The 12653-nt window shown below is 41.1% G+C and overlaps 1 protein-coding gene across 4 annotated transcripts in view; it reads left to right on the top strand.

Moving 5' to 3' along the window:
- SGK3 (serum/glucocorticoid regulated kinase family member 3) overlaps positions 1-12653 on the top strand; it is a 65757-nt gene that overhangs the window by 26796 nt on the left and 26308 nt on the right. For 3 of the 4 annotated variants that reach the window (XM_054058570.1, XM_054058572.1, XM_054058569.1), the window contains exon 2: positions 7400-7605. In XM_054058570.1, the coding sequence (XP_053914545.1) occupies positions 7528-7605 (78 nt within the window). In that variant the 5' untranslated portion in view covers positions 7400-7527. Of the gene's footprint in view, positions 1-5235; positions 5443-7399; positions 7606-12653 lie in introns of all 4 variants that reach the window. The other variant, XM_054058571.1, reaches the window with a different exon arrangement.

Here is a 12653-nt window from a genome sequence, read left to right as displayed (position 1 = left end):
ACTGAAGATTCTGTGTATGTTGCTTGCTGTAGTGTTCTTGTAGCTAAGGTTTTTTAATAACTCCTTTCAGATGTATACCAAGTATGTTTGTGAACTCGCGCAGAATGAATCTGTATTTTTAAAAGCTGCTGTTATTCCATTTTGGGTTCTTTTAATGTTAGTGGTGCTTCAGTCTGAGTGTCTAAATATAGTTCTGACTTGTATTTGTGTTATTTTTTTCGGTCTTCATCAGCTCTTCAATGACTGTGCTATGAACTAATGATAAAAAAGGAAGGTGTGTATGGAGGAATGTTTTTTCTGAAGGCTTTAAGATACTTCAGATTTCAGGAAAAACTGTTATTAGCTTTAGGAAAGTATTTTGGAAAGTCCACTCTTAGTGTTGTCAAGGCAGTCTTCATGTATAGTGTTTCTAATAACAGAAAGCTTAGAAAACCAACCTATTTCTTAAAAGATATTTTGAGATACATGTTTAGAAATAAGCACATGTAACTTGCACATGTCGGTGAGAAGTACTGCTTGTTTAACCACTTGGACAATTTTAAAGCTGAAGAAGTAGTCACTAGTGGCTACGTGATGATGATGAATGGTGTTAAAATTGCTTTCCAGGCTCAATTCCCACCTTTGATTGTAAATTACACCCTCACCACATCTGATATTGTTGCACCAGATTCTGTTATGCATGCATAAACAACTGCTGTCTGATTCCATATAGAATTGAAACACCTTATTCTCTGCAGCTTTAAACTGTGGCCGGGATTATATGCTTTGTGTTCACTGAAGCCTGACTGCCCTCTTATGTAGAGCTGACTATGCTGCAAGTGGCTGGTACCAGCTGTCTGCAGGACCTCTGGCAAGTAGCTCAGGTGCTGTTACTACAGCTTTTGATCTGTGCTTTCCTTAGGCGGTCTGTTTAGCTTTAATGGGAACTGGTGTGTAGGAAGACTGAGGAAGCATGCCAGAAATGTGCAGGTAGCAAGTGTAACACAAACTTGATTTTTTTTTCTACTGTTTGTGTCGGTCATACCGGCTGACGCACACAGTGACCTTTCCAGATACTACAGACACAGGCTAAAGATGAAATTATTATGGACCTGTGTTCGACATTAAAAGACAGCTGCTTTTTATTGACCATATTTGTTCTTTAGATGCATTTTGTTACTCAGGGTTTGCTTACCACAGCAAAGAACCTGTATTCTGTCATGTAATAAACATGAATGCAAATGGATCCAGTCCAAGCCACGAATCTCGTTATATGCCAGCTGGAGTAACTTAATGGGAGGTGAGGCTTATTTTGGGAGGTGAGCAGAAGGGATGTTCTTGGGTAGAGTCGTGGGAAGTAAATGTTTACCTGACTTGTCCGATTTCGATAGAGACAGAAAAAAAGAAGAGTTACTTTGTTGTTCCTCTTGGTTGAGTTTTCACTTTACCTGCTATCCTTTTCTGCAAGTAGGAAGAATCAGTAGAATTGGACTTTGCCCACATTGCTGCAGAGTAGTGGTCTGCTTTCTGTGGTGGTGCTACTAGAGATTTTAAAAAATGCATGTTAGTGGGTGGATGTGTAAGCAGGGAGCAGGCTTTCTCCTTTATACCAGTGGCTGAATTCTAAATTCTCCTTTCAAGCTGTAGTTAGGAAGGAGTGTGGATGGAAGCCAAGGGTTGGTCAGAGTATTTTGGTTAGTGTACTCCTTCTTCAGCTGGAATATTGCTAGAGGTTGTCACAGTTTAGCCCCACCCAGACAAATTTCAGCAGCTGAAGCCATGCAGTTGAGCTTCCAAAATCCATTCCTCCATCCCACCCGATGAGGAGAGGAGAGAGGGAAATGGGAGGAAATAGACTTGGAAATTTGGTTGGAAACCAAAACTACAGCTTTAATGAAGTGATAACAATAATGATAATAATGAAAATAATTATAAAGTAATATAATATATATAAATATATGAGATCGCACCCCCACCCCTCGATGACTATACGTCACCACAAATGCTGCAGAGGAGACACAAGGCAATGGGTTCATAGCTAGGAGGGAGCTGGGCTCAGGAACTGGATTCAGGAACACAGGATCTGGGATCAGGAACAAACAGACAGTTGAGGTCCTCACTGGATATCAGCCATCGCAGGAGACAGCGAGACCCTTGTGATCTCTCAAGTTTTTACTGAGTATGACCTGTATGGGATGGAATACACTGTTGGTCAGGTTAGGGTCACCTGCCCTATTCTTCCCTCCTTGCAGGTACAGCCCCCTTCCACCAGCATGAGGGTGGCCTTGGTTAAGTATAAGCACTGGGCTTTATGCGTACCAATGCCTTATGTTATCGCTTTTAGAGAAGAACACTGTCTCAGAAACATGCAGTTAACTTTCAGAAAAATGAAACTACTTACAGCAACTGAGTTAGTCACAAAACTGACTCTAATTTAGCTCAGACCACAACGGAGGTCTATGCTGGTGTTTAGTGTTTTCATATTTAAAAGCATGGCCAATGTAAAACTGTTTTCTGCAGAACCTAGCTGTTAGACAGCTTCTGGCCATCTACCTGACTTTGCAAATTAGTGATCTGTGTTCTGGTTTTGACTCTTCCTGAAGCATGTAACTTCTCCTGTAGTTCCTGGCTCTCCTCCTCCTATATTTCTGTTGCTTTGCATTGTGAATATCTTGTCTCCCGTTTCCTGTGTCAGCTGCTTGTCTTGCAATGAGAGTGGGTCTCTCTGTTTCATCATACAGTGGTTGAGAAAAAGTTAACTTTCTGGGCTTTCTCAAAGATTGTGTAATGTCCAGTGATATGTTGAGTCATTGTCAGGATCTATGTGGAGAAGACTGAGGAAGTGATGAAAAGTATGCCAAAGATTATACTTTCTCTAAAGTAAAAGGAAATAGAGTAATGTTTGTAACGAGTAATAGGACTGTCTCTTGTATGTTACCCTCTGTTTCTGCGTATGCAGGTTTCTTATGTAATTCGAATCACACTCGGGTGGGATTTTCAGCAGCTGGTTTTACTGGTGCCCCAATCCTAGAGTAAGTCTTCCTAGGCACATGATTAGCGCATAGGGAAATGTGTATTCAGTTCCAGTGGGTGAGTATGAATCCTGGTGATTCTTCCAAGCATGCTTGGAGAGAGGCTGTCTTTTGGGCGATTTTGACCCTGTTATTGTCTTTGCTTCCATTCTATTACTCAGGTATGATGGCTGTTTTGCACTGGCCTTAGAGGCCTTTAAGGCAATTTGGCTACAGCTGGAGAGGTAGCAGAGGACTGCACAGCTTCCTCACCTATTTTGAACAGTCGTGACAGAGATTGAATTGTAAACACCCAGAACCAGTGGTGTTGGTTAAGCAGTGCTATCACCTTCAGGCCATTATCATTTTAAAAAGAGAAGAAAACATTTCAGTTTTCAGATTAAATTTCAGAAACCTTTTCTATCTTGCTTGTCTAGAAAGGAGTAAAAAGGAGGTTGTATCACTAAACTACATTTGCCTATTGCATTTAGCTATTTTGAGGTTGCACAAAATACTTTTCTCGTAAGGCATTCAGAAAATTCCTTGTCTGTGGGTTTATATTCTCATAGTGTCCGGGTGCTGTTATTGCCATGCTCTTACTTCACCAGAAGGCAAGGGTCAGCCTGAAATTTGACATTGTTGTGGCTTCCTGCAGGAAACAGTGAGAATACCGCTTGCTTTTTGACAGCCAGCATGGAGAGAATGGATAGTGGAGCTGTTGACAGACTTGAAGCTTTGCCAGGAGGATACCTAACTTCTGTTCTCGTTTGTCTGTTCCTTCCCCTGTTCCAGGCCTAGATACTGTAGCAGCTTAAAAGTTTTAACTGTTTATGGATAGCACTGGTCCCAGTGGTATCCTGTCTTGCATTATCTACGTGCTCTTTTGCTACTGCCCAAGTATGATTTAAGGGATATTTATTTTGCTACCTGGTTTCTAAAGTTCCTTCTCCTTCCTACATGTTATCAAAGTTGAGGCCAGGGGATGCTTGTTCTTAGTTGTGGGAAATGATATAACCGGAGGCAGAGACTTCTGAACTGACAGTGCCTGTTAAATTCACTCGTATCTGGCAACCCTCAAGACACTACAGTTTGCGCTTTTGAAGCTGTGGATGAAAATAACATCCCTACTGATTGTTCTCTGTTATTCCTTCATGTAGTTACCACAGCATCAGTGGTTTTATCTGCTACTGAAACTACAGCTGTGTTCCTAAACTACAGCATGGCAAAGATGTAATCACAGCATGACCTGGCAGTGTACGGTTGCAGCCCAGAAAGCCAGCCGTATCCTGGGCCACATTAAAAGAGGCATGGCCAGCAGATCAAGGGAGGTGATTCTGCCCCTCTACTCCACTCTGGTGAGACCTCACCTGAAATACTGCATCCATCTCTGGATCCCTCAGCAGAGGAAAGACATGGATCTGTTGGAACGGGTCCAAAGGAGGGCCACGAGGATGGTCAGAGGGCTGGAGCACCTCTCCTGTGAGGACAGACTGAAAGAGTTGGGGTTGTTCAGCCTAGAGAAGAATAGGCTCCAGGTAGACCTTACAGCAGCCTTCTAGTACCTAAAGGGGGCCTTCTAGAGAGGGGCTTTTGACAAGGGCATATAGTGACAGGAGAATGGCTGATAGCTTTAAGCTGAGAGAGTGGATTTAGATGAGATACAAGGAAGGAATTCTTCACTCTGAGGATGGTGAAGCAATGGACCAGGTTGTCCAGAAAAACTGTGGATGCCCCATCCCTGGAAGTGTTCACGGCCAGGCTGGATGGGCTTTGAGCAGTGTGGTCTAATGGAAGGTGTCCCTGCCCGTGGCAGGGGGCTTGGAACTAGATGATCTTGAAGGTCTCTTCCGACCCAAACTATTCTATGATTAAGGCAAATCTATCCATGTTTCTGTAGTCAGACCTGCAGTTCAGATATAGGAAGCTCTCAAGGGCTGATATGCTCATGGCAAATAGAAATTGAAAGAAAGCTCTGATCTTGTGGAGTTTAGTGGTAAACTGATAATACATTTCTTCCAAGTTTGTCAGTTCAGCTTAGTGTTGGTGACCCAGACACAACTTGGAGGAGATGCCTCAGGGAAAGAAAATCATCAGAGCCAGTGTGATCTTCCAGGCAGCTTAAAGAAAGAAATACGAACATTGCAGTTTCAGCTTCTCAGATGATTTATTCTTTTTCTCCCCTGTAAGATGAATAAACTCTTCCTGAATTAATCTGAGTGATACTTCTTCCTTTTGTTTCCCATAGATCTTACAACTTCAGATCTGGAATAAAGCTGAGTTTTCCAAGTGATATTCTTTGGACTACAGCTTTTAATCCATACTGCTCTTGTACTGCTATTTGAACTGTGACATCAGGAATAAAAAATTAAAGGGATAAGTACAGCTTATGGTGTGAGTGCAAGCATTTTAGGAACCTTTGTAATGAATGTCACTTTACAAGAGGAGAAAGATGGTGAATGATATGAGGCAAGGAACACCTAATCCACTTTAAAGCTTTACTTGTTTTTCTGTGATGAGCAGGAAGACTGATAAACACAGTGACTTGTTTTCAGTTCCTGGCGCTAGACCTGAACTGAAGTGGTCTGAACATTGACATAAGTGCTTTGTAAAGTCTAAGCTTAGTGAAACACTTACTGAAAGTGGTGCCAATTGACTATTTTAGTGGACCTCTTATAATGGAGAAGTGCACAGTTAACCTTTAGATGTTAATTTTAGTGTGTGGCAGTGGGTATAGAACCATCTTAATCCCATGCCAGTATAAAATTGTGGAAAATAGGAACTGTGCCTTGTTGTAATAAATCTTTTAACAGTGGCTTGCCAAAGGAAAAGGGAAACCAATTTGTAACTCAGTTTGTGTAACTGCCTTCGATGAGCTGTGTTATAGTCAAATAAAGGTGTGTGTGTGTAAGCTTAATCCTGCTCAGCCCTGTAATTTCCTAATCGGTGATGTAGGGAACAATCAAATTAATGTAACTATATATGTAACTAAAAATAGTTCTCTGACTATGTTGCAGTTATGGATGATCTATCACTTAACTGTGATTACAATGGTTTCAGATGCTACTTTTTTTATTAAAGTCACCAGATAGATCTTTGAAAATTACTTAATTTTAAGTGGCTACGGAAGCAATAATAACATGAAGTTTGAATCAGGGAGGTTATCTGACTTTTGAGAACAAGAAAAATAGTCAACTGCCTGAGATTAGTTGGGTGTCAAGAGCAAACCTTTTCACTGTATTCCAGGGACTTTGGCCTTTGTGCCAACATAAATATGGGTGTCTCTCTAATAGCAGGATTGCGCTGGATTAGTTTGTGCTTTCTGGAAATTTATGATATGAAATATACAGTTCAGTTTTCTACTTCCCCATTTTAAGAAAATGGGGAGTTAAATGTTGAACTGGGCGTTCCTTTTTCCTCTGGGTGTTTAAAAGAGAACTGAGGTCTCTGCTTTCTAAAACATTTTTCTCATGTTTGTTGAGTTGGTCAGATACATACTGTTCTGAAAGCTGAGCTGCATTCACTGAAATGCTTCTGGTGACCATGCAGTCCTGAGCAGAGGGTTGTAGATACGTAGCATTGATTTTGGTTGAATTCCTGTTGTTTAGAGTAGGGTCCAGCAAACAGTTGGCTTGTGCTCAGGGCAGGTGTGGAGAATACTGTCCAGCAGTGAGTGAAGAAGCATCTATTCAGTACTAAGCTTTCTGCCATATGATGGTGTTATCCTCTCTCTTCTTGTGTCCTTCCCAAGTTCTGCCTGGAAGCTAACTGTTCTACTGAAAGGAACAGACAAACTTTCTGTTCTGCTAAACACAAACTATGCCAGGTTTGGGGGAAGAAGGGGCAGAGGGAAGATAAATATTCAGACAGACGCATGATGCTACCTGTGTCCCTCTCTAAAATTTACATGAAAAATTACCTTTTCTCATGTCGTCTTTTATCTCTGATGATTAAATACACTCAGCCTGTTCTGACAAATCTGAAATGCCCTCCGGTACAGACTCATGTAGTTGAAAACCTTTGTGTTTAAATGAGCTATTGTGAATATACATGTTAGTGGCTTCTCGCAGGCGTTTTATACCAGGTTGTCATCTTCAATTATTTTTCCGTGCTCTGTTGTTGTTCCTTCAAAGTATTGGCTGCAGTGGGCTCAAATCTCTTTTCAGTATATCCACACAACTCAGCAATTTTTATTTTTTTTTTTGTACATGTGTTTCCTGAGAGAACGTGAGTGATTTCGGTGAAACAACAAAGGACAGCAAGTGTGAAACAGTTTGCAAAACCATAGCAATTATGGCTGTTTATGTGAATGTTAAAATGCATTTCCTGCCAGGAAAAGTTCTTGTCACACAGGTTTAGCACTGTGAGCTAAATGTTCTTGTACTTAATTTTCCTTCTATGTTCCCTTTAAGATTACATGATGGAATTCACACTTTCTCAAGAAAAGCTGTGTATCTTGGATCAATACCGTTGAAGATACCTTCTGGTTGCAACACCCAAACCAGGGACTTGTAACAAGTTTGTCTAAGGAATACATACAATGGATCTCAAAGAAAGCTGTCCAAGCGTTAGCATTCCCAGCTCGGATGAACACAGAGAGAAGAAAAAAAGATTTACTGTAAGTATGTAGGAGAGTAAGCACTGTAGGCAAATGCATGGGCTTTTGGTACTTAGAAGTGCTACTTTGTTTGGGTTTTTTACTAGTAAGCTTAGTATTACTTTCAACAGGTTTATGAAAGTCTGTTCACTTAGTTTTGTGAATACTGGCCATAGTCCAGTGTGAGACGTTGTGAATGTTTTACAGTGTTGAACTGTGTTGCTTTGTGCAAAAAGCATTTGACTTTACAAGTTTCTGGTATTTTTGCCATCAAATAGCAGCCTTTTATCATATAAAATATATAAGTGTCCAAATGAAGGAATAACATGAGTTTACATGAAAACATTTATTTTGTGAGGGAGGAAGGTGTAGGTTTTGTTTCTGGTTGGGTTTTTTTTTTGTTTGTTTGTTGGTTTATGTTTTTTTTCTTAAATGCCTAGTTTTTTTCATAGATATCCTATTATACTTTTATAATTTTTTGTGTAAAAGAAAAAAAAAATCCAAGGTTTGAAAGACCTTTTTGTGTCTTCCTTCCTGTTTTCAGATTCTAATGCCTCTGAGTTTTTTTCCTATCCTGCTCTCACTTCCACTCCTTGTTATTCCCCTCCTCCTTTCTTTTTAGGCCTCCTAATTTGACTTGCTTTAAGAAAAGTGTTCCCGTTCTGTGAGGAAACCTTTTGCATTGCATACTGAAAAATCAAGTAGTGTGGTGTGGATTTTTGTTTTGCTTATATGTATACTAGATTATAAAAGCAACATCATAATACTTCCTTTTAAAAGCTCAGACTATTTCATTGCTCTTGTGCAACTTCCTCTAAGCTTTTTTTTTTTTTGTGAGTGAATTAGTCACTCTTCAAATGTGCAGAGCAAACAGCTTTAGACGGAATTGCCATCTGAAGAATACAGTTAAGCAAAGATTTACTTTGAGTTATGTATCAATCTTTCCTCTTCACATCCCTTCCTCAGAGAAGAATAATGCTGTTTGATTCCACAAGTGTATCCAGATATAATTTGAGGAAGGAATGTGCTGGTAAAGAGAACAAGCAAAAGAGATCTTTACTAATACTCTACACTGCTTCATGCATGGGAAACTCGAATGAGCACGAGAAAGTCTAAACTTGAGCTAATCGGGTTTGTTTTATTGCCTCAGTGCCTGGCAGTCCTGCTGTTAAACTGTGCCAGTGTGGTACATTTGTGGTACATGCTAGTGTTGTGATTTCCAGGTCATTTTACATAAATACATGTGACAACCTTATAAATTTAAAGGCATTTTGTTTGGGTGTGCCATTTAGAAATCCGTACGAGCAAGAATAGAAAGGACACTTCAGAAATTGAGGGTTGAAAGAGAGGAAAAAGGAATCTAACCCAGCTTGCACTAAATGGAGGCACAGTTTGTCTTGGTGTCTTCCGCTTTCTGCATCAAGGAATAATTAGCAGCTTGACAGGAACTGCTTCTCACAACGAAGCTTTTAAGTATTATCGCATGTATTTTAGGATTTGATAACAGAAGTGAGGGTCATACTAAACTTCATGGTAGGAACTGTGAATTCCAGCATGTGCCTATCAGTGCTTTTGCTCTGTCTCCTGTTTTGTAGCTGTGTTATAATGCCTGGAGACTGTCAGTGCTGCTTTTGGAGGGGATGAAGGGAGAGGTGTGGCGCAAAACACTTGATTCTTAACAAATTTGTGGTAGGTGTAGCTGTCTGTTTCTGATGGCAATGTTAGTGCCATTTCCTTGAAAATTGGTAAGAACCCCAGGGTAAAAGGAAAGGTGAAAGTGATAAAGGCTAGGAAAGACTTCAGTTACTTTTGAGTCATCTACACCTTGCTGTCACTTACAGTATGTATTTCTATTGCTTCAGAGACTATTCTAGAATCTTAATCGTCTAAGCCAAAACTATGAATTCCAGCTCAAACCTTACAGCGGCACACTTAATGCTGGCATGGAAACAAGACAAGTATATGCAACTTTGCTTTTACTAGCTATTCTTTTTCCCTTCACACTTGCCCTGATGGAGCATTTTTAAAGACAGTCATGTCTCTGTGCGGTCCTTGTTCTGACAAATAAGTCAAGCTTTTAACTTTTATAGATTTTGTCTTTGAAAATGAACTCTTCATTTCTCAGAGGAGAAGTACCTGGGGGTGTTGGTTGACAGCCAACTGAACATGAGCCAGCAGTGTGCCCAGGTGGCCAAGGAAGCCAATGACATCTTGGCTTGTATCAGAAACGGCGTGACTAGCAGGTCCAGGGAGGTTATTCTCCCCCTGTACTCGGCACTGGTGAGACTGCACCTTGAGTCCTGTGTTCAGTTCTGAGCCCCTCACCACAAGAAGGATGTTGAGGCTCTGGAGCGTGTCCAGAGAAGGGCAACGAAGCTGGTGAGGGGGCCGGAGAACAAGTCTTACAAGGAGCGGCTGAGAGACCTGGGGTTATTTAGTCTGGAGAAGAGGAGGCTGAGGGGAGACCTTATTGCTCTCTACAACTACCTGAAAGGAGGTTGTGGAGAGGAGAGAGCTGGCCTCTTCTCCCAAGTGACAGGGGACAGGACAAGGGAGAATGTCCTGAAGCTCTGCCAGGGAAGGTTCAGGCTGGACATGAGGAAAAAAATTTTCATGGAAAGGGTCATTGGGCACTTGCAGAGGTTGCCCAGGGAGGTGGTTGTGTCACCTTCCCTGGAGGTGTTTAAGGGACAGGTGGATGAGGTGCTGAGGGGTATGGTTTAGGGATTGTTAGGAATGGTTGGACTCAATTACCTAGTGGGTCCCTTCCAACCTAGTGATTCTATGATTCCTGAGCATTTTCATTACCTTTTATTGAGTATTTTATTTGTTCTTTTCTAGATACCGCATACATGGGGTATATTTACTACCAATACTTTTTTCTTGAGACTAATAATTTCACTTCCGAATTTTTTTGGCGTTCTGATAGGGAAGCTTTTTTGCTTCCACTTAATTCATGGTAACCACCCTCTGTATATCCACTCTAGTTCATTGTCCTGCCTTTCCCTGAAGATTCAGAATTCATTTTCTTTATAAAAAGAGCAAAGTGCTTGCTTTATACCATATCTAGGCTATATTAATTGCTATTCTGTCCTTGCTGCATAATGGGCCACTTTTTTTTTGCTTGTTTTGCCAGCTAGCATTGTTTTGGATTTCTCGCTTTTATCCCTGTGCTGTTTGATGTCTGAAGCTTAATTTTCTCTTCTGACCTGTTCTTGTCTCCCCTCGCATCCCCATCATGTATAAGCTTATTAAGAAATCTCTTTCAAGGGTGTTGTTTGATTAAGTCTGGAAAGTTTCTCAGACCTGTGATGAATAATGCTAATCGCCAGCCCTGTGGAAGCTGTGGAGTTGTTTTTATTTTGTTGACACTTAATAAATAGTTTTCTTAATTTCTCAATGACTGCTCTTTTGAAATTGGAAAATGGCCTACCTTTTTTACTTATCTTTGTTTATTACAAGTTGAATATTTAATCCAGGAGCATGAGCTACCATAACAGAGTTGGAGCCTTTTAATTTCAGTGACTTCTTTGATGAAGAAATCTATCACAGACAGAAATAGTTGGACCCTACTGTGTCTGTATCTGGGAAGACAGTCTAGGGATAGTTCAGGAATCTATTTTTCTTCCTTTTTCCTTTGTCAGAGCTTTGCCTTGCTTATCCACATATACAAGGTTTGGATGCATGTTACCTATTTTTTAGGAGTAATTTAGATTTGAAAAGGTTATTATCTAATTAAGGCTAAATCTCCCTCCTCCCCCCCTATGCCTTTCTAGAAACAGGCATAGGGGCTTTACCAGAATCTTTGTAGATATCCGATGTGTTCTTACCATCCAACGTTTCTGTAACTGTTGAACTTGCAGTTTCTCCTTTGTTGGGTGTGCAGGAGCTTTGATGATGATATGAACTGAATGACCTCATGTGTTTGGGGGTTTTCTTATGCTCTCATGTAAAAAACGTTGACTGTGTCATTGTTCTACAGCTAGCTGCTCTGAGAACAAAAGTGCTTTAGTTCTGAGGTTGCCAAGGAGGTAAATACTATCTGTATTCTAAGTTATGCTTGCCTGTGCACTTTGAAGTCTGTGTGTTTTGCGCAGCTGATTTAAGGAGTTGTCCGTGGCCTGCATCTGACCCTTGTTGGCATTGATCTGCCATGCAGTCATGGGAGTGAAGATGTTGAGTGTTTGAGCATTATTTGCACGCCTTGATTGCTGTATAAGATGCTTAGTTCAGGAGGACAGTACTGAGTGTTTGCAACTGAAGCTTTTGCCGTTTATAGCCTAGGGGTGCTCTAGAAGGCATGTAAGTAGGTTTTATGCCATCGCTTGTTTAGCAGTTTAAGGGAAAGCTAGTTTTCTAAATAGAGCCACATCAGCATCCTACTGGATGCTTCCGTCCAGCCTCCTGTGTTCCCCGGGGAAGACTGAGCACAGTTTATTTGAGCAGTTAACATAGCATGAATGCAAATCTCAGGCTAAGGGACTGCCACTTCCACTAAGGGAGTTAAATAGAGAGAGGTGAGCTGCTATTGTAGGACAGAAGGGCGACTGGGAAATTGGTCCAGCTTGCTACCTCAGGAGTTATCAGCCTTCTGTACTCATTTCCTTGCTGTGCCTATCCTCTCCTGTGAAGTAATAGACAGGCTCCTTTTGGAAGCACAAGAATGTGGGGGAGGGAAGTTAACCAGTTGCATAAGAGACAGGAGAAGCCTGCTGGACACTTAGCTGTCAAGCACATTTATGGAGCCAGGGACTGACAATCTGTCTAGTTACTAGAGCCCTCTGCTGCGATGGGATTTGAATGGCCAGAACTGTGTGGCTACGCCTCCCTTGATCTCAGTGCTGTGTATTATGTAACCTGTACTGTATTTCAGCCATAGCAGCATTTTTCCACCCCTGAACAATTGTGTCTACGCCCCCAACCATCTGCCAGGGTTCTGACTATAATATGTGTTCAAGATGTTGCGAGGAACAGTTGTCTTGATAACTGCCTTCCATATGTACTTTCTGTAGGTTTCCGTGAAGACAATATTCAGTATTTAAATGCTTTACTTTCTTAATATGAGTTTG

The sequence above is a fragment of the Cuculus canorus genome, chromosome 2 (genome assembly GCF_017976375.1).
Source record: "Cuculus canorus isolate bCucCan1 chromosome 2, bCucCan1.pri, whole genome shotgun sequence".
NCBI lineage: Eukaryota > Metazoa > Chordata > Aves > Cuculiformes > Cuculidae > Cuculus > Cuculus canorus.
The sequence above is the reverse complement of the archived record's forward strand: the minus strand, read 5'-3'. Positions and strand labels throughout refer to the sequence as shown.